The sequence below is a fragment of the Bubalus kerabau genome, chromosome 8 (genome assembly GCF_029407905.1).
Source record: "Bubalus kerabau isolate K-KA32 ecotype Philippines breed swamp buffalo chromosome 8, PCC_UOA_SB_1v2, whole genome shotgun sequence".
Taxonomy (NCBI): Eukaryota; Metazoa; Chordata; class Mammalia; order Artiodactyla; family Bovidae; genus Bubalus; species Bubalus kerabau.
Window position 1 is genome coordinate 104,945,156 of NC_073631.1, and position 20,772 is coordinate 104,965,927.

General features: G+C 45.6%; 1 protein-coding gene across 8 annotated transcripts in view; it reads right to left on the reverse strand.

Moving 5' to 3' along the window:
- Window positions 1-1,324: 1,324 nt before the first annotated feature.
- Window positions 1,325-20,772, reverse strand: part of CREB3L2 (cAMP responsive element binding protein 3 like 2) — a 129,824-nt gene continuing 110,376 nt past the window's right edge. For all 8 annotated transcript variants that reach the window (XM_055591031.1, XM_055591035.1, XM_055591032.1 and 5 more), the window contains exons 9-12: window positions 11,328-11,427; window positions 10,922-11,048; window positions 9,035-9,251; window positions 1,325-7,114 (exon numbers count right to left, since the gene is read on the reverse strand). In XM_055591031.1, coding sequence (XP_055447006.1) covers window positions 7,039-7,114; window positions 9,035-9,251; window positions 10,922-11,048; window positions 11,328-11,427 — 520 coding nt within the window. In that variant the 3' untranslated portion in view covers window positions 1,325-7,038. The remainder of the gene's footprint in view (window positions 7,115-9,034; window positions 9,252-10,921; window positions 11,049-11,327; window positions 11,428-20,772) is intronic.

Below are 20,772 nucleotides of genomic sequence, written 5' to 3' on the forward strand. Positions count from 1 at the left end.
GCTGTTGAAAACTTTTAGAATAGTTTGTAAATTTCAGTTCCCAAGAAGCACCAGGGTTGGTTGAGAAGCAGAGGAGGAAAATTAGGCCAGAAGCTTTACTGTAGTTTCTGCAGAAAGGAACAAGCAAGGCAAGGAAAGGAGCTTTAGGGGCGGCTAGTTTAAAGAATTTCAGTGGGGTCTGAGGCGTAGAGGTTGTTTCTAGTGGTCTGGTACCTGGTCGTGGTGATTAGGGCAGGGGGACAGTGAGGTCCTGAGAGCTCATGAAGGAGGTGTTTGAGGAACTGGCTCTGGTTGGCATATGAAAGTTGTGCTTACAGGCAAGTCCTTTACTATGTCTTGGCTACCCCTGTGAGGAGCAGTCCCTTTCTGGGTCACCAAGGTCCCAGATATCAAAGTATTAGGAATACAGAAAATACAAAGGCATGATTAATACAGAGTATCTTCAAACTAGTGAGTATTGCCCCCTCCACACATCCCTGGAAAGATATCAGAATGTCAAAGAGGAAGTTCCCATAATAGGCTCACAGAATAAGAAAGAGGGAGGGTGACTAAAATCCTCCACTGGGAAAGGACCCTTGTGTAGGAATAGAAGAAGAGACGGTCAAGGCACCCAGAGAAGAAAGGCAGCAAGACAGTAATGCACCCAGGAGCTCAAAGAAAGTTTCCATATGCTGCTTAGAAAAAGAAAGTCTTAAGGGTGGGTGGAGCTCCAGGTAAGCGTGGTCCATGGCCTTACTCTCTTAACATCTTGGCTACTTTTTCTAAGGTTAAATGAAGCCCCACTTTCTCTGAGTGGAGAAAATTAAATATGAATACAGAGACTGCAATGGAATGAAGGTAATTCTGCTTGAGTGCATTGACCTTTATCAACCATTTAACCATAATTTCTGGAGCATGAATCCAATGTTAGGCATACTCTGCGACTGTTCCTATAAAGAAGGATCCTTCTCTTCTGGCTCAGGTCCAGGCCATCATTCTCAAGCATCCCGAGACAGGGAAAGAAAAATAAAATCCATGGAGTTCTGAAATCTAGTTAAAGAATAGTTGTAGGAGACAATGAAAATAGCAGTCAGGCAGCATAAATCTCCAGAGAATATGAGTTTTCTTCCTGTGACTGACTGAAAAAACAATTATATTTCTCAATATTCCTCCAACTGAGACTTGGATTCAGCACTTGATAACATACAAATTGCTGGTTTGAGGCTCTTTTTTTCAATTGCACTAGATAGTTAGGAAAGAATGGCTAGGCACACATAGGCAGATCCAAGCCTATACAAAAAAACTTTTAAAAGCAGAATATCAAGGATTTTCAAGACTGGACAACTTTTTACTATTTAAGAAAAAATATTTTTATTTGCAAGAAATGGAAATACAAAAGCATAACAATTTAAATTCATTTTTTTCCAAACTAAATACAAGTATCCTACAAAGCATTTGCTTTTTCTTTTTTTTGTATTTACTTAACTATGATAAAGAATAAAAAGCCATTAAAAAAAAAACAGCGTGATAATGACAGATAATAGACTCACAATGTATTTAGACTTAAACATTACTGGTCTATATAACCTGTTACCAAAGAGAGAAAGCCCAGCCTGTCAGCACAAACATTAAAGCTCATGGTTGATTATAGTCCAGAATCTGTTCAGCATTGTTTAAAAACGGTCGCCCACAATTTGTCAAAGAGTGCTGGTGTTTTTCGTAGACTCAGAAAATATTCCGTCTGAAAGGGAGAGTTGCTGAACAGTGTAGGCCATGGGTCCATGGTGCAAAAAGTTCATGTTCTCAGTCAGCTGGTGAGCAAGCGAGAGGAACAGAGAAACAGCTAAAATTGCTGGTGTTGCTTTCCCAGGATGCAGAGGCTGCTAGCTGTAACTATAGAGGATGGGATGAACGGAACAGATGAACATCTGCACTATGAGGCGAAAACCCCTCAACTTTGCACAGCGGGGCCAGCCCAGGGAGTAGGAGGCACTGCATTCTCCGCCCAGAGGAACTTCAAAGCTTACAGTGTGCTCACGCAGAAAGAGATCTGTTCAACCTAATCCAAAAATTGCTGCACCTCCCCTATCACTTAGCTGTTTATCATCTCATAATAATTAGTTGCCCTTGTTTTCTCTTTCTATAACATTAAAAGACTTATTTAGTATATGTGTGCATGCTAAGTCACTACAGTCAAGTCCGACTCTGTGATCCTATGGACTGTAGCCCACCAGGCTCTTCTACCCACCAGATTCTCCAGGCAAGAATACTAGAGTGGATTGCCATCCCCCGCCCCCAACTCTCCAGGGGATCTTCCTGACCCAGGAATCGAACCTATGTCTCTGGCAGCTCCTGCATTACTGGTGGATATTTTTACTGCTGAGTCACCAGGGAATCCCTTACTTAGCACCCAGCATTTAGTAAGTGTTCAAGAATTATCATTTTCCTTCCTTCTAGAAACTCAGACATAGTTCCTGAATTTTCTGTTACCCAAAATGACAACATGAAATATGTCCTGTGGTAGGTGGTACTGACCCTTTGGCCATGGAGACATGGAGCCTGAATCCTCAAAGGTACTGGATTCTTCTGTGCCAAGAAAATGTTCTGCTCTGAGGATTTATAATACCTTGAATCCTGGCTGGCCATTTTTTGATGTGACCACACCTTGGAAAAATGGGATTTTCCTAATGGACGTTACTCTGTTTCTTTTCTCCTGATGTATAGATGTGATCAAGGCTCACTTTTTAGGAAACCATTTTTTGAGCCTTTGGAAGTTTCGTCGTCCAAACCCACTTCAATTTAGTACTACAAGGGTGTATACAAAAACTCCCAATGACAAGGTGGCCCTCAGTCATCCTGGATTCAAATATAAGGCACATGTAACGCACAAATGAGTGTCCAAGACAAGGGAGGAATGTATTCTTGTGTGTGTCTATGTGCGTCTATGTGTGTGCCCATGCAAGAGGTGGGGGAAGGGAGGGAAAGAGAGAGCTGGCACTTGGGCCTTTCGAATAGTTACTGATTAATGAAGCTTCGTCAGGCCCCTTACTCCCCAATATCCACTAGGGCCTCTTGCAACACTCTTTCTTGGGAATGAATGACAACTCAATGAATGAATGGATGAGTGAATGAAAGAAGAATCTGAACTGTCTCTGGCTGCTTCACAGGCCTCTACTCTCTCCCAGAGCTGTCCTCCCAGAGGGTCTTATCTGATCACATGTCTCCTAACTGTCTCAGCTAAAAAGCATTCAAAGAAAACGACCTTGACCAGAGCACTACCTGCTAATGGTTTGTCTGCACTGCAAGCAGGAGAGCTAGTGTCTGGAATAAAGACTGGACTCCACAGAACTGAATTACTGACAAGAGCACTTGGCAGAGAAGGGGAAGGCTACAGCCTTCTCCTCCATCTCCCATTTCCCCACGTTAGCAAGGCCGCACGGATGCTCCATCTCCCCGATGGGAAGCGGGAGGTCTCTGAGCGTGCACCCTGTGCACAAACGACATGTGTGTTCAGAGGAGCTGGCCCCGAGGGGCCTCTGATCCTTGTCTTTTGCTCAGTGTGAGAACACACAGGAAGGAGACACAAAGTGCAAAAAAAAAAATTTTTAATAAAACACTTGTGTCAAAAATTCTGGACACTGACTCACTCCCAGAACAAAGGTGAACCAGTTCGACGCTCTTGCTCCAAGGACACATGAGAATCACAGCCCTCTCTTGGCATTCAGGCATGAGGAAGGAAAAAAACCCACGGTATTTATAGTTGGTTTGTAAATAAGTTGCACTAAAAGTTGCTTTCACAATCTGCAAATTAGGTCTCTAAATCAAAATCATTTATACTAATAAAAAGGTTATCTAATTTTGCCTGTACTGGTGTCAAAACCCATCCCCACCTCCTGCCCAAAAGGAGCAACCTAGTTCAGCTGTCAGATTTTTATATAACACTCTCTTTATGTGAGCTAGGCTCCAGAGTCCTAACACTTCACAGAAATCCTTTCTTAAACTTGGCACTGAGGCCTTTCATTTACAGTAGCCATTTCTAAGTGCAAAGTCCAGAGCTGTGAATAGAACCACGCTGGGGAGTCTGGGTTACTCAGGTCTCACCCAGTGAAAAAAGTATGCGTTCTCTGAACTTTTTACAAGACATGTTCTCCACTAGGCTAATCAAAGAAAGGGAAGAGGAAAAGCTGCTGACATGACGGGAAATATATTAGTATATTTATCATGAACATTGATTCTTTATGATTGACGGTTGTGCTAAGAGTCTCAAATTTTCCAAAACTGAGGTTCCAAAGCTGAAAGCCTGCCACTATTTAACATCTTCAGGGCTAACCAGGTATTACTGACTCATCTATGCTATGGGACGGTTCTGGGGGGAAAACAAATCCACTGACGTTGTGAGCTTAACCCTGGAAGAGAAAATGGGCACATTAACTATTTAGAACCAATGTGGTGTTATCCAACTCTTCTGCATCCTCTGGACTCCATTACATTCTCCTAAAGGGGTAACTGTTTAGTTCCTCTTCTTCGCCTGAGCAAGGAGTGGAGAGCAGAGGTCTTTCTCAAAATAGCAGCAACTGGTCCTTGGGTCCCCTTACAATGGCCATTTGAGCCCTCAGGCTGATGTCCTCAGTCTCTAGACATAGATTCAGTTCTGGAAGAATGGCTGCCCAGAGATCAAGCCCTGCTGTTTGGAGGACTGGAGAGAGTGAGGTCAAGTGAGGAAATAAAATCCTCAAGGCACTAAGTATGGGCCCTAGGTTGTCCTTTGCCTTCTTCCTCTTTACTCAGAAGAAGAGGTTTTCCACTCGGGCTGATCCAGGAGCCTTAAAAACCCAATCTGGTTCCAGTGCATCAGGTGGGTAAGCTGACCCATTCTCACTGACACAGGCAAAGCTTCACTTTCTAATCGTCCAAATACTAGAGTTAATAGTACCTTCTCACCTTCTTAGCCACCCTTGACCCCACCCCATGGGCTGCCTGTGCCTGATAATTACATGACACATTAAAGAGAGGGATGGGTCAGTAGTGGCCCTTGGTTGGCAGACACCAGCCGGACCCAGGAAGGTGTAGAGCAGAAGAGAAGGAGAGAAGAAAGTAGAGAGAAACAGAAGGGAACAGGGCATGTACTAGCAACCCTTCTCCCACACGGCGCAGCCTGTCTGGTCTCACCCTTTGCTGGCCAATGGATGGGACAGTGAGAGGCGACCACTGTGATTCTGACCCAGCTTTACACAGTGCCAAGAAGAGGAACTTGGCCATCTCCCTGTTGGAACCTTCTCCATCACAGTAGGGAGAGAGAGGAATCACTGATGGTGAGCCCTGAAGGTACCAGATCTGCTTATGAGTTTGCTGTTGTTCAGTCTCTAAGTCGTATCTGATGCTTTGCAACTCCATGGGACTGCAGCACGCCAAGCTTCCCTATCCTTAACTATCTCCTGGAGTTTGCTCAGACTTGTGTCCAATGAGTCCACTGCTTATGAGGTCTCATGGCAAATGCTAACGACACCAAATTCTGTGGCTGATATGGAACAGAGGGCCCAGGAGTGGCTTAATCTCTCCTAAGTACAGGTTCCAATGACAAAAGAGATGAGAAAATCAGAGACAAGAGAGTTCAAACTAAAAGTGCTTCAGCTACTTCTAAAAATAAAAAACAAAATGTGAGCAAATTTCTTATACAAAATCTTTTACAAGCTAGGGAAAAACATTTAAGGGGAGCCTTCTACATTATACAATAAAAAGTCTATTTCTATTTCTTATTTGTATGAAAGAGGAAAGTTTTTGTTTTTTTTTTTAAACTACAAAAGTTACTCTTAATCATTAAAAAAAAGAAGTAGGTTGGGGGATTAGGTCGTGTCTCTTTGGGTGAGCTGCAAAGTCGCCAAACCTGACTAGAAGAGGTAAGACACAGATACATGAATGTCACCTGCTCTGACCCCAGGAGCAGGCCTCAGGCCCAGCCTCTGCATGGAGGCAGAAGAGGAAGGGAAAGCAGACGTGTCAGGGGAGGTGGGGAAAACTGGGCTAGCATGGCTGTCTGAAACACCTGGGGTCAGGGCTTCCCTGGCATGGGCACAGGGCAGAAAAAGCACCTGTCCACAGAGCCTCAGACCTGAGCCCTGCTCCATCTTCCCCTCTGAGTTCAGGCTTCAGGAGGACACATGCTTAGGGAGGTTCCCCAACTATAATTAGAAGCCTCCAGCAAAAAAAAAAAGAAGAAGAAAACACAAAACAAAACATGGCCTGGAAGAATGGGGAATCCCAGAGTTCAGGCTGCCCTCTTCGCTCCACAGGCCAACAGAGGACCTTGTGAGCCTGGAGGGGAGGCGTCCGGATGTCTTCAGTGGTCGCCCAGGGAAGCCCCTGCAAGCTAATAAATACTATTTACAAGTGGGGAGGAGAAGCCAGGGAGGCAGAACTAGGGGCGTGTGGGGACACAGACTGTGAAATCCTACAAGCAACATGGTGGGGCAGGTTTGCCTGGAGTAGAGAAGCCTGATTCCTTCAGGCATTGCACTTGCGGCCTGAGAGTAGAAAGGGGCGCCTTGCTCCAGCGAAGGGGCCCTGGGCCGGGGCCCCGGGCAGAGCGGCAGGGGGCGCCCGCGGGGCACCGCAGAGCCAGGCTGAGGAAGGCAGGACGTCAGTCAGTGCTTCCCCAGACTCCAGCGAGCATCCTGGTATTTTTGTGGGGTCTCGAGTGAACAACAGTCAGCTCTTCTTCAAGGAGGCGGTCACACCCACCCCGGTGAGAATCGGGCCGTATCTTTTTGGCACTGTCGGTAGAAACAAGCCTGCTTGTCCCACCCCGACCGAAGATAATTGCCTATGGCAGTAAGCGAGGGACGGGGCGGGATCCTCTGCAGGGAGGGACATGGGACCGGGGGAGGCTCTCTCTCACCGCAGGCGGAAATTCCAGGCCGTCCGTCCTCCCATCCAGAGCCAGGACCACTGGTCCAGGTTTTCATCCAGATTGGGTGGGCAAAAAGGAAAAGCTTATGACAAAAGGTGGTTTGGAGAGGTAAAGGCTAAGTGAAGAGACAGAGGGAGGTGGCGATAGCCTCTTTAAAAGGTGGCGTTCACTCTTCTGTCGAGTTCTACGACTTTTAGTGTCTCATTCCCCTCCAGGTTGGTGCTGACCCTGCAAAGGCATCAGAAGGAGAAAGAAGTCTCACCATCATGCTTGGCAGGATGGCGCAATCACCCCATGACTGGACTCAGCGGGCTGGCCCACGCACGCCTCTTGTCTTCTTCCCTCCCAGCAGCACTTCTCTGTTCCAAGGTCTCCTGCTACCTGCCTGTCCACCGTCCACATTCCTCCTTTATCCTCATGCCAAAGGAGACATCCCAACCCAAAGGATAAACCTGGTGGTTGGATACTGATTCCTTGTACGTTGCTAAAATTACTGTATTTATTGAGGATAAATACCCCATGCTAAACCCTGGGAAGGAGAAAATAAAAGGATAAAGGCTGATCCTTAGTCTAGAATAAACATTTTTTTTAAAAAATTTATATAAAGATGAAACCTTTATAAACATTAAAAGATTCTAGATGAAGGTTAAAAAAACAAACCCAAAACTATCATGAAATAACAATAAATATAACACAGAAAATAAATACATTATTACATTGTGTAACAGCCTAGAACATCTCCTAGGCATTCAGAGGAAGGTGATGAGGACTCTGGTATCAGGGAGACATCCCAGAACAAGAGGGATTTCAATGGGGCCTTGAATAGCTGAGACAAGAGGAGAGAAGACTTTTGTCATGAGCCAAGTTACTGAATGGTTAAGTCTTTTCTGGCTCCCAAGAGTAGTCTTCTCTGGCTTCTACAATTCTCTCTAGGAAATAACAGTAATATCTAACCTTGTAAAGTATTTCAAAGGATTTATATGTTACACTTGCCTAGTTCTTAAAATAATAAGTGCTATAAATGTTAAATATGCATATAGAATATAAATATATAAAATTATATATAATTACAAACTTTCCAATGCAGCATTAGGGGAGGAAAGCTAAAAAATTTGAAACAAAAACTTTCCTACTTGTATTGGAATAGAATTATCTCTAGGAGGCACGAGTTCTGCTAGACCACCAACCATACCACGTATAACCAGGATTGTATGCAGACACTCCTTCCCATGTCATATAGTGTACTCAGGTACCTCCCCTGCAGGATACAATCCCCAGCAGTATACAAGTCTTTATGTTTATACAAGGACTCTTCCTCATAACTAAAACAACTCATGGAGAATTGGAGGCAAATATATGTTATTTTCAGTAATGGAAACACAAGAACAGTGCCTCTCAAAGTGTCCTTCAGTATTAATATATAACTATCTAAGTATAATTAACGCATGTTTGCATGTGTGCTAAGTCACTTCAGTCCTGTCCAACTCTTTGTGACTCCATGGACTGTAGCCCGCTAGACTCCTCTATCCATGGGATTCTCCAGGCAAGAATACTGGAGTGGGTTGCCATGCCCTTCTCCAGGGGACCTTCCTGACCTAGGGATCTAACCTGGGTCTCTTACATCTCCTGCCCTGTCAGGCAAGTTCTTTACCACTAGCGCCACCTGGGAAGCTCTATTGCATGTTTATTTCCATGTAAATCATAAAACTACTTATTGACATATAACATGACATATATGTATCTCTAGTTGGAAGGAAGCTTGGAAATGTGCCTTGAGGCAGCATTTGTATAGCAAGTACACTGCTGTTACTGGACTGTATGTTTACTTGTGAGACTCTGAGGAGAGGAAGAAGACAGTGAGGAAGGGAGTCAAGCCCTTTCCCCAATTCTTGGGGTCTCCACTGCCAGCTCCCCAGTGGCATAGCAGATACGGAGCCAGCTCTCACCATGTCTCTTCCCCAGTCTCTGTGAGGGCCAGCTGTTGACAGACAATGGACTCTCCAGAGCCCAGGTGCTGGAAATAGATCCTGAAAAAGCCAAGGGTTGGACCAGGCCAATGGGAAAGTCTACTCTGCATGCTGCAGTTTGCTGATTCATAACCCATCACTGGGGCCTTAGAGGAGGCAAACCCGTGTCTGTTTGACTTACATGTGCTGCTGCAGCTCCAACAGCACTGATTTCTCCAGGCTGGTCTCATTTGAGATAATGAAATGGGGAAGATCCACGTCTGGCCTGGACTCCAGCCCTTTTGCCCTGAGCAGAGCAGAGCCTCGGTCCCAGCGTCCCAGCTCCCCAGCTGAGGCGGAACTGGGCGGCTCCTCCAGGGGAGAATGTTCCTCATAGATCAGCAGGTTCCTGGATCTCACTGAGAACAAAGTAAAGCAACAGGTGTTACATCACACCTCCCCCTAGATGCTCAGGGCAGGGAGAAGATGATAATTCACTGGTTCTTGTTGCCCAGGACTTAGGGTGCCAACTGGAGTTGGCTTTCTATAAAGGCTTCAGGATTTCAGAGTTTGGTGTGTTGAAAAATGATACCAATTATAAAGTGCTGGAAGAACAATAGAAGAACAAATACACAGGAAGCAAACTGCCACCCCCATTGCTTTGAAAATAAAACTCCCCTCCAGGCCACCACCACCACCCCCTCACAACCATCTGGAGGAGTCAAATATTTGGAGGTGTCCAGACTCAGCTAAAGTAAGCATCCTCAATGAGTAGGTCTTGCACAGGGAGAAGGTACAAGGGCAGAAAACTGTGTTTTCATTTAGAAACTAGAGAGAAGACACAAGGCCAAAGCCATAAATCAAACACCGGAGACACACTCTTTTGTTTTATAGAATAGTTGCATAGCTAGATGGCTTGGGAGCAATTTTCTACAACATAGAAACTTTACTCTCATCAACTTCCATTTAAATTTAGAGATATATTCCCTTGGAGAAAAAAAAAATAGAATTCCCCAGGAGACCACTGAAATTATTTGTTGAAATGCTGGACCTTCTGTCATATACCTGGCAGAGACACACCTACCTCAGATGTTTCAGAACCACAAAATTATGCCTACCCTCAAAATCCAGTACCCCTAATTCCACACTTGTTCTTACTAGTGTATGTATCTATTTCATGATCCCTACATACCATCCCTTTATTTACCATATACTTAAAAGAGATCATTGATCTAGATGAGACTATCACATCTAACACCCGTGTCTCCAAATTCTCTAAATCTTGGGCATTATATTTTGTAACACGGGCTGCTTGTCTCATGTCACTTTACAGATGCTTACTGTGGTAACCTCATTTCCACTGAGTGGAATTCCTTTAAAATGTGATGGAAAATTTACGGCTCCCCCACCCCTTCCCTGCAAATGCACATCCCTCCCCACATCAGAACTCAAAAAGAAGATGTCAGAATCTGCCAGGAACACAGTCTAGAGCAGAAGTCTGAAAGCCATGCACTGTGGAGCTCTAGAGAATTGCCAGTGGTGTCTCAGCCCAGTGTGTGAGGGGCAGAAGGGGAGACCCAACAAGTGGCCTGGGCACCAGACTTCCCATGGCCCTCTTCCTCCCTTCAGTGGGGAAGTTACACTTTTACCACCTTTTAAACATTAGGCTTGCACATGTCAGCAGAAGCCGAGGACACTTCCTGCAAAACCCTGGAGGTCAGAGACATGACAGCTGCTGCACACTCAGTCATTTGGGGGCAGACGCTTGTGTTGATGCTCTTCAATCAGTGTTTATTATGGGACAGAGGGGACAGTGACTTTCAACTGTCTCCTCCCAAGGAATGGGTATATATATATATATATATATATATGCGCGTTTTTACAGAGAAATGATTTCGAGACCACTGCTCTGTACCCAAGGACGCTTACGTAGAGCTATTTCAAACCAAGTGATTTAATACAGTCCTCCCATCAGAAAAAAAAAAAAAAAATTAGACTTTCACATAAGACTTATTTCAGAACGTTAAACTTTGAGAAATGAAAGAGAAAAGAAACAAGACACCTCCCCAGCTGCTAAGTGCTGTCTTACCCACGGAGGATGTGTAGGGTTCCTGCAGGGAATGCTGGCTGGGCAGGGCCATCTTGGTGGCAGAAGGATAGGGCCCATAGCCCTGAAAGAAGCTGCCAAATGCTACGGCAAAGCACAGCACCACGACCTGCAGGGTGAGGAGAGAACGTGGGAGCCGTCAACTCCAAGATGCACAGAGCAAACCTGCAGACCTGCAGCTCCTGGGAGGTCTGGAAAGACGACTCTCCTCTGTCAGGCCAGCAGACCGCACCCAGGTCATTCGCTGTCACATCACAGGAGAGAAACATCCTCAGAGCGAGCTGTGGTTCCTCCAAGCCCCAGTACCTGGACATGGCAAGCTGGGGAGAGGCTGGAGCCTGGCGAGCAGGCCGGGTTGGTGGCGGCGCTCTTCATCTGGGAAACTCACCATAAGGCATGTGCCAGTCTGCGTGCCGGCCAGCTTGCAGGTGCGAGAAACCTTGCCCATCACCAAAGTCTGAAGCTTCTGCAGCTGCTGCAGGAGAGTTCTGCAAACACAACAAATCAAAACCATGAAGGGCGTCTCAGAGAGAGAACGCTTGTCAGTGATCTCTGCCCCGGGCTCCAGGGAGGCTCCTGTGGCTTTGTGTCTGAATCAGAACACAGTACCAAGAAAAAGGTTCCTCTGATGAAGACACAGACACCACTGTCTTCCAGCACTGGACTCGCAGAGCTTATGGGGCTCAGAATCTGCCCCCATGAGCAGCTTGTCCATTCTATGCTGTTCTAAGAATCACCTCAATGCTCCCAAATCACCCCTGATCATCCTGGGATCTGTTTGTCAGCCACTGAAAAAAAAGAAGCAAGAATTGGTTGGGGATGGTGACACAGAAGAACTCATTTACCCAAGAGAAGAGAAATACCGAAGAAGATGCAAGAAAGGAGAAAAGTGTGGAGAAGGAGATGCCCAGCAGAGAACAAGCGAAGGGGTGGCCAGCAGCATCACTGAGCAGGTGCTCAGACAGCAGATCTAAAGAGAAGGCGAGAGACAGAGAGGAAAACAGGAAGGGCAGGGAGGCCAACAGCCATGGGCCCCTCAAGACTGTGGTCCTTGAAGGCTCGCAGTACCTCCGCAGGCAGAAATGAAGCCCAAATATGAAGGAGCAAAGAGGCCAGCTCAGCTGGACACAGGTTCAGAGCCAGGACCCCAGAAGCCATGCTCTGATGCAGGTTCTGATGTTTCTCCAGGGAAACACAGAGAGGAGGAGTCAAAAAAAAAAAAGACCTCTGCCCCAAATGGGACAACTGCACGCAGCTTTAAAAGGGGAAGGGTTGGGGATGAGGATGGTATGTTCTGTTCCGTGTGACATCAGGTCACAAAAGGAGCAGACGGTGACATTCCTTGCAAATTCTGAACAGTGCAGCCACAGAAAAGGATCTCCCAGCCCAGGCTCCCAAATTACAGCCTTGGGATGGATTCTGTGTGAGCAGCGTAAAGAGCTGAGGCTGATCCCTGCCCCCATCCCTCTTCTCCAAGCCCAGGGCCCTCGGCAAAGTGGAGAGATTTTTCAAGCAGATGATTTGTTGAGTCTCAAAGAGTTTCAGAAAATTCATGCTGTGAGGGTGACATGAGAAAGCCAGACAAATTCACCAGAAAACATCAGCAAATCACTCATTGGCAGAAGAATTCCGGGTGTTTGCACATACTGCAGCCCATTTTGCAGACAAGCAAAATATTCCCAAGTCTGCAGCTTCCCTCAACCTTCCCACCCGTGACCAGTACCAATGAAATGAGTTCTCCCAGGTTTAAGCCAGGTGGGGACAGGTTGGCTGTAAGAATGATATTGCTCTAGCAGTTACATGGATAAGAGTAGGGCCAGAACTGGAGCCCACAGCACAGGCAGCACAGGCCTTCTGAATTGAACAACCCCTGTGTGGTTCCACCTACATTTTTACCTTGTACAGTGGTCTTGTGTGTGTGTGTGTTTAGTTGCTCAGTAGTGTCCAACTCTTTGTGACCTCATGGACTATAGGTCACCAGGCTCCTCTGTCCATGGGATTCTCCAGGCAAGAATACTGGAGTGGGCTGCCACTCCCTTCTCTAGGGGATCTTTCCCACTCAAGGGATCGAACCCAGCTCTCCTACATTGCAGGCAGATTTTTTACTGTGTGAGCCACCAGGGAAGCCCCAACAGTGGTCTTAATGTAAGCAAAACAAAATCATTCATCCCATTATTTAATATTAAATTCTATTAATATGGAGGTCTTTTTAGTACTTAGTCATATGTTTTCTTGCTTTATAGTAATCTAGAAGTATAACCAAAAGTAGTATAGACTGGTTTACATTTATATATATTCAAGCAATATGTTCTTTAAAAGAATTCTGTGTGTTACTCAAGGCTGAGTAAGACTAATGGTGTGATGACTTTAAATTCTCCTTTAGGGAATTGTGTCATTTGTGACAACATGGGTGAACCTGGAGGTCATTATGCTAAGTGAAATAAGCCAGATAAAGAAAGATAAATACCATATGGAATCACTTACACATGGAATCTTTAAAAAAAAAAAAAAGAGTTGAACTCATAGTAGAAAGTGGTTGTCAGGAGCTGGGGGAATGGGAGACAGCAAGTTTGGTAAAAGGGTACAAACTTTCAGCTCTAAAATAAATAAGGTCTGAGGATCTAGTGCAAAATATGGTGACTACAGGTGATAACCCCTGGAGGAGTACATAGCAACACACGTCAGTATTCTTGCCAAGATAATGCCATGGACAGAGAAGCCTGGCAGGCTACCATCTATGGGGTCGCAAAGACAGACATGACGGAGCGTGCACGTGTGCGCACGCACACACACACACACATACACACACACAGGATAACACTGTATCATATAATTGAAAACTGCTGAGAGTAGAACTTAAATGTGCTCACCAAAAAATAAAACAAGGTAAGTAGGTGAGGTGATAGACGTGGTCATTAACTCAATGTGAGGAATCCTTTCACAATGTATACGCATATCGAATCATTATGCTGTACACTTTAAATATCTCACAAATTTACTTGTCAGTTATACGTCAGTAAGATAGAAAAAAAATCAGAAGTTTGCAGCTAAAGGATCTTATGATGCAGCAAGTTCCTTTCCTCACGCTTTCTCTCTTCTCCCAAGGACTCCCAAGAGCACCACCTTCTTGCACGGCTGCCTTTTCAAAGCTGAGAGCTGAGTGACCTCTGACACACGCTTCTCCTGGATGAACGTTCCTTCCGGCAGAGCTGACATCTGGCAGGCAGTGGCACGCATTTTATTGACGACCGTCTGTCGTGCCAGCCCCAAAGGCCTCTCTGGGGTCTCCCTGCTATATTTCTGGAAATCCTGGGGGCAGATGCAAAGGCGAGCCCACAGATAAGAGCCACGTTTGACTGCACGGCACAAACCTTTTCTCTCGTATTCTGGCCTCCTCATGTACCAGTTAACAGGCTCTTTGTCAGCAGCTACACTACAGAAAGGGGCCTCGCTGTTTCCTTGGTGGCCTGCTGAAGGCCATGTCTGTACCGCCAGCTGCCACTCCTGATGGGCACCCCAGCTTCCACGGGGCACCCTGCTGCCTGCACTGCAGCACCAAGGTGCTGAAGCTCAGCTGTGCTGTGTTTAGGGTGGGGTGGGGGGTCATCCCTTCATCCAGACTTCCATTAGACAGCAGATTTCCACATGTTACCAAAGCCATTCACTTTTGCTCTGAAGTTTTAGGTGTGAATTTTTAAAAAATTTAATGTCCCGTTATTCTGTTTTATTTAGGGGGTAGCTGTACCAGGAGGCGGACATGGGGGATCTTAATTCACCCACCATGGATCGATTCTGTGCCCCCTGCGTTAGAAGCATGGAGTCTTAACTACTGGACAGCCAGGAAAGTCCCTCTTAAGGTGTTTTTAAAAGTGAAACCGCCATTTCCATTTTTACCAACAGTCCCTACAACCTTCCCACCTGTTCCCTGCCTCTTGTCCAGTCTTGAGAGCATGAATCACTGAGGAAACCAGTTCTATGCAATACTTGGAATCACTCCTCCCTTCCAATTTCTGATTGAGATCACAAGGTCTGGGACCCTTTCCCTAGGATGAAGAGTCTCCCAGGAGGCTCAAGAGTTCATCCTGAAGGCAGACCTCTAACAGGCCGACACACCTAAGCCCCGATGGTATAGTGCCTGAAGCTCAAATTGGGCCCCCAGCCACAGGTGTAAACTGCTGCCAGTTTGGACGAAGGACCATCTAGGTCTGACTGGGTGAGCAGGGAGGCCTGTATCTTTAGAGGTGTACGATGCTTTACTTGGCATTCATCAGCACATCCTTTCCAAATTCAAAGGTAATTACGTGCTGAATCCACCGTAAATGAAAATCGTTGTTTAATGGCCCCTGATTTCTAACAGTTTATAATGCAGCTCTTTAAGATAAGCAAACATGTAGTTTCAAATAGATTTTTCAGTTTGAAATTTCTGTGGAAAGCAACAGTAATTTACAATGTGCTGTTCACTGCTGCTTCTCCTGCTCAGATTAGTGAAGGTAAGCTGGTGGGAAGGCTGACGCTCAAAGGCCCCATCCATCCGCAACAGAGGGATTCTACCCAGGGAGAGCAGGTTAGCTCATGCATCCCCACAATCGAAACAGATTTCCATGATGCGATAAAGTTTGGGAAATACACAGACATTCACACAATAGAAACACTCATTTTTTGTCATAACCAAAGAAAATTATCAGTGATTGAGTGTCCACTGAGTACTAGAACTTCATACAAGGTACTACATAAATGTCTCAAAGACATGTAACTGGTAACTAGAAGACCAAAGATGTAAACCCAAATCTATGTGACTCCATAGCTCACGTACTTTCCAATTCAGTACAGCATGGTACCCCAACCTATAACCTAATAAAATTAATGATCAAAAGACTTCTCAGTTAAGTAGATTTTTCTTAAATCCAGTGACATTAATATCATATTGAGGAAATTCTCTGGTGGTCGCCTGGTTAGGACCCAATGCTTTCACTGTTGAGGCCTGACTTTGATCCCTGGTCAAAGAACTGAGATCCTGCAAGCTGTATGGCATGGCCCCCTGAAAAAATATTATATTGACAATAGCACAGTCAAGAGATATGTCCACTGTTAAACAAGAAAAGATTACTTTAAGCAGTGACTAAACTACAGACAAAAGGGCCACAGTGACTCTGATGGCAATGAGATATGTACTAACAAAGTTTCCGTGATGTTGATACAAATAAAAGCAATAAGGTAAAATATACACTTCTTGGCAGATCTCTGGAGATGACAAGATAAAATGCAAGAGATGGATAAGAGAATAATGGGTGTTCCTTAGCCTAAGTCAAGCGTCAGGAAGTCAAACCTAAGCTTTGTTTAGGAAACTGGAAATTATAAGCCCTGTCCCTCCACTGAGATACCAAGAGAGCTGATGAGATGGCTTCAGAATTACTAAGTCAGTAATATTCACCAGAATAGGGCGATGAACTCTCAGGATAAGAAACCTGAATTTAGATCTCAGTACCACGGCTGTGTGCTTTTCATCATATTACTTAAGCCCTGAGTTCAGGCAGCAGTTCAATGTTCAGCAATGTCCTCTGAACTGCTGCCCAAACTCGGGACTTGAATAATATGGTCAAAGTTAATTCCCTTGACCAGCTAAAAGAATAACGAGAGAATCCCTGTCTGGGGTACTCTGGCTTTGCTGGAACAAATACACCTTTGCAGAGTGCTTGCTGTTTCTTTCCACTGATGACTCTGTATGGGAACGCCTGGGACCTCAGGGCTGATACGCTGGTCTGAGATGACGTGGTACCTCCCCTGGTGGCACTGGACAGATGCCATGCCCTGCAGCACTGGGAGCTCCGATGACAGCTGCTATTCTGCTTGCATAAAGGGCTGGCTGGAGAAAAGGCAGGCCCCAGATGAAATGGAAGAATTATTTTAAAACTAAAGCTATATAAAGTCAATCATAGGACAGACTCTCCAACCGTGCATTCAGAACTCGGTAAAAACTTCTCCTTTATTACTGCACTTTAAATCATCAGTGATCATGGCTAATTATGGCTTAATGAATTCTTGGGCTTCCGGGAGCAAGGTCTTAATTTAGAGAGACGTTTATCTGGGCCAAGAAATTTTTCACAAGTTGTTAAATCGGAGTGTCCAAGGCTCGATTGAGAATGTGGATTTTTGTCCTGTGGTGAGATGTAAAAATAAACTTTACGGCTGTGCTCGCATAGCTCCAAGGAAAAGAGCAGTTGAAGGCAGCTGCCAGCCTCACCCAAAATAAAGCATCACCCTGTATCTTGGGAGATGGATCAAAGGAAATTGGGCAAAACATTCGAAAGTAGCCGACAGTGTGAGACACAGTCTCATAAAAACTGGGAAATGCATCAACAGCCTCATGTGTTTTCTTGTAGTTGGTTTCATTTTGTTTTCTTCTGTTTCTGTTATTTAAGAGAAACAGTGGGGGTGAGAAGAGGAGGGAGCAAGAGAGAACAAGAGGGATGCAGCGGCTGCATCCTGTGCTTTGAACATTCTAGTGTCTAATTTCCCACTGGAGTCAGAAACTGGGACCCAGGGAAAAGGATAAACGGGTGGTTCCCAATTACTTGCTGTGCTAGGAGCTGCCAAGCAGGTCCCCTCTATAAACACACTTTCCATCAAATCCTGTGACACACCTTTCTCAGAAGTGAAACCAGCTGTGCTACGATGTGTGTGCGCACATTTGTGTGTGTGAGTGAACCACTCCGGGCGCATCAGCCTCCCACAGGGATCAAGAAACTTTTTTTACATTGTTATGGAATGACTTAGAGCAGTAAGTTCTAAATTCCAAGTCATGAACCATTCGTGGGCTGTGGAAACAACTGGGGTGTGACTGGTGTATTTTCTAAGGCTGCTGCTGCTGCTAAGTCGTGTCAGTCGTGTCCGACTCTGTGCGACCCCAGAGACGGCAGCCCACCAGGCTCCCCCGTCCCTGGGATTCTCCAGGCAAGAACACTGGAGTGGGTTGCCATTTCCTTCTCCAACGCATGAAAGTGAAAAGTGAAAGGGAAGTCGTTCAGTCGTGTCCGACTCTTAGCGACCCCATGGACTGCAGCCTACCAGGCTCCTCCATCCATGGGATTTTCCAGGCAAGAGTACTGGAGTGGGGTGCCATCGCCTTCTCCATGAAACAGAATCAAATAAAACACACACTATCTGAGGGCATCACACATAGTAAATTAGTAATTATCTGTGAAACATTCGTATTAGTTATGTATGTGATGTATGTGTGGTGTATGTATATGATGCATGTGTGGTGTATCTGGGTTGTTACACAACATGTAAAATGATATGATCAAAAAGTCTAAGTGTTATTTAACTACAGTGCTTATGCAAAAAAAAAAAAATTATTATGAGTGACTATTATGTGGCTTCATGATGGAACAGGTAGGCGTCCATGTTCTTCTGAAGCAAAATCCCACCTAAAGCCCTCCACATCCACCCCAATCTTCCAGAATTAGTGTCAAAGATCTGAGGGATAGGAGGGAGGTGTTACAAACCTGAAACGTGTACCTCAAAGTCCTTAGTTGGAGAGAGACGAGCTGGTAGGATATATTGTTAATAACAATGCAAAATACTGCATAACAATATTTAAGGAGACTCGTGTGCTAGTTGCTCAGTCGTGTCCAACTCTTTGTGACCCCACGGACTGTAGCCCGCCGGGCTCCTCTGTCCATGGGATTCTCCAGGCAAGAATACTGGAGTGGGTTGCTATTTCCTTCTCCAAGGAGGCTCATGAACTACCACAAAGACTTTTAAATACTAAGGTGCAAACTCTTACACAAAAGATAATCACATTCTGCTAAAATCCTGAACTTTGAAAAAATATTCATTTATTTACGACCTTTTACTTAAGTTTTGAAGGCTGTTTATGGGGTTCTGGTCTAAATTTTTAAAAATACAAATTGTCTCCCTTTTCTCACTGTGCAATTGCCACATTCCAAGGAACTTTATTTTTCAGGGACCAGGAGGCACTTTTGAAATATTCTATCACCTACTTGCCCAAGAACACAAAAAAGAGAGTTCTAGAATGTTTTCTGGGGCTGAAGAATGTCTAACTTCACCATGAAATCATACTAAAATGCCTTTCTAAACTCTCTGGGAAACTCAGCCTTGTATCAACAATCCTTTGAAGTTTGTAATGTTTTCACCTGAAAAAAAAAAGTTTATACTCTTCACACAGCCAGAAGTTAGAGATAACGGAGAAATGAAAAGTGATTTAAACCAAGATATAGGTCTACAGAGGGTCATTCCTGGACTCGGGTCATTCGTCAGCACTCTAACAGCCTCTCTGTGCACAGCAGGAGAAGGGGACCAGCTGGTTATGGACAGTGGAAGAGAAGAGAAGACATCACACAGGGAAAACCATAATAGCTCGGAGGGAGCCAGCAGACAAAAGTGGTGCAAAGGGACATGACTGTGTGGCTAAACAAACAAATCAGGAGAGGCAGAACATGACCAAAGCCCAGTGGGCTTGGCTGGAAAGACCTCTCTCAGAAATCGCATGCAGATTGTAAAGAACAAGAAGAGCAGAGACAGAGAGGAGGACTAGAGTTACGAGTAAGGTCAAAGAGGAAAACTAAGGAATCCTTGTTTCTGATAACAACACAAATATAGGTCAGGACAAGCACATCCTTTACTTCTGTGAGGGCCAGGGAAAGGGAACCAGTGAGGCCCACATCCCATGTCGTATATCCTAGCCCTAGCCAGCACACACTGCCTACAGGTACCCCCAAGGCCTGCTCCCTCGAGCTCCCTCCGGGCCAGGTTAAGAGCTCCAGACAGACATATTGCCTTGGTCCTGCTGACTCCTCATCCCACCGGGAGGGGCATGCTAGGGGAACCGGAGCAGGCCCCCTAAAATGTGGGTCCCAAGTAGGGCCCTCTCATTCGGATCCAAGGTCAGCCCTGTGATGGGGAAGGCATTGGTCCTTGGAAAGAGCGCACAACAGGGGTAGGAGTGACTGAGGAAGGGACCATTGGAAAAATGAACTGCCTGAGTCCCAGTTCCTGTCTTACCTCTAAATGTCTGGATGACCTTAACCTCACCAGCTCTCAGTTGCCCACGCTGTGAAATGAAGTGATTAGCAGTTAAATGAGATGATCTCTAAAGTATTTTTCAAGTCTGAGCTCCAGATATGAGGGCTCTCATATCCAGAGCTGGTTGCAACACTGGTCTCTCCATTGATTGCCAGGCTTGATTCAGCCGATCTGGCTGACTAGGCAGGTGTCCCCTTCCTCTCTCATTGTTCCACATGTGACCCTCTCAAAGATGCGAGATCAGTCAAAGACGACAACCATCTCCGATGGAGGAGGACCAGTCTTCGATCAAGAATATATGAGTGGCTGCACTCCCCTGCTAGAACCTCCAAACAAGCTGTCATGTCTAAGCTCCTATGAGTCTACAAATCAGCCCTGTAGATGCTCAAGGCTTGTAGACAAGAAAGGAGCAAACTGAGCCACAGATGCCTACAACGAATGGGCTAGTCGAATCACTTGTGTAGAAGAAAAGGCTATAAAGTGGGGGAAAGACAGGGTCTCTCAAGAATGAGTCATGCAGCTTGGAGACGAATGAGAAGCAAGGAAGGCCAGCAGACATCACACGCAGTCTCGCCTGGACTTTGTAAAAGCAAAAGTATTTCCCGACTGAGCACAGGAAGGAGGGCCCCCTGGGAAACCATCTCTCTCTGGCTCACACATTTCCTGGTGGTAGGCGATTAGCAGATCGCCTTACAGACAAGTGTGAAGGTGACTTCCCACTGCTCCAGCTGCCCAAGGTTCCAGTGGTAAAGGCTGCGGAAGTCTCCTCTTCTGTCCCCACCCCCTTC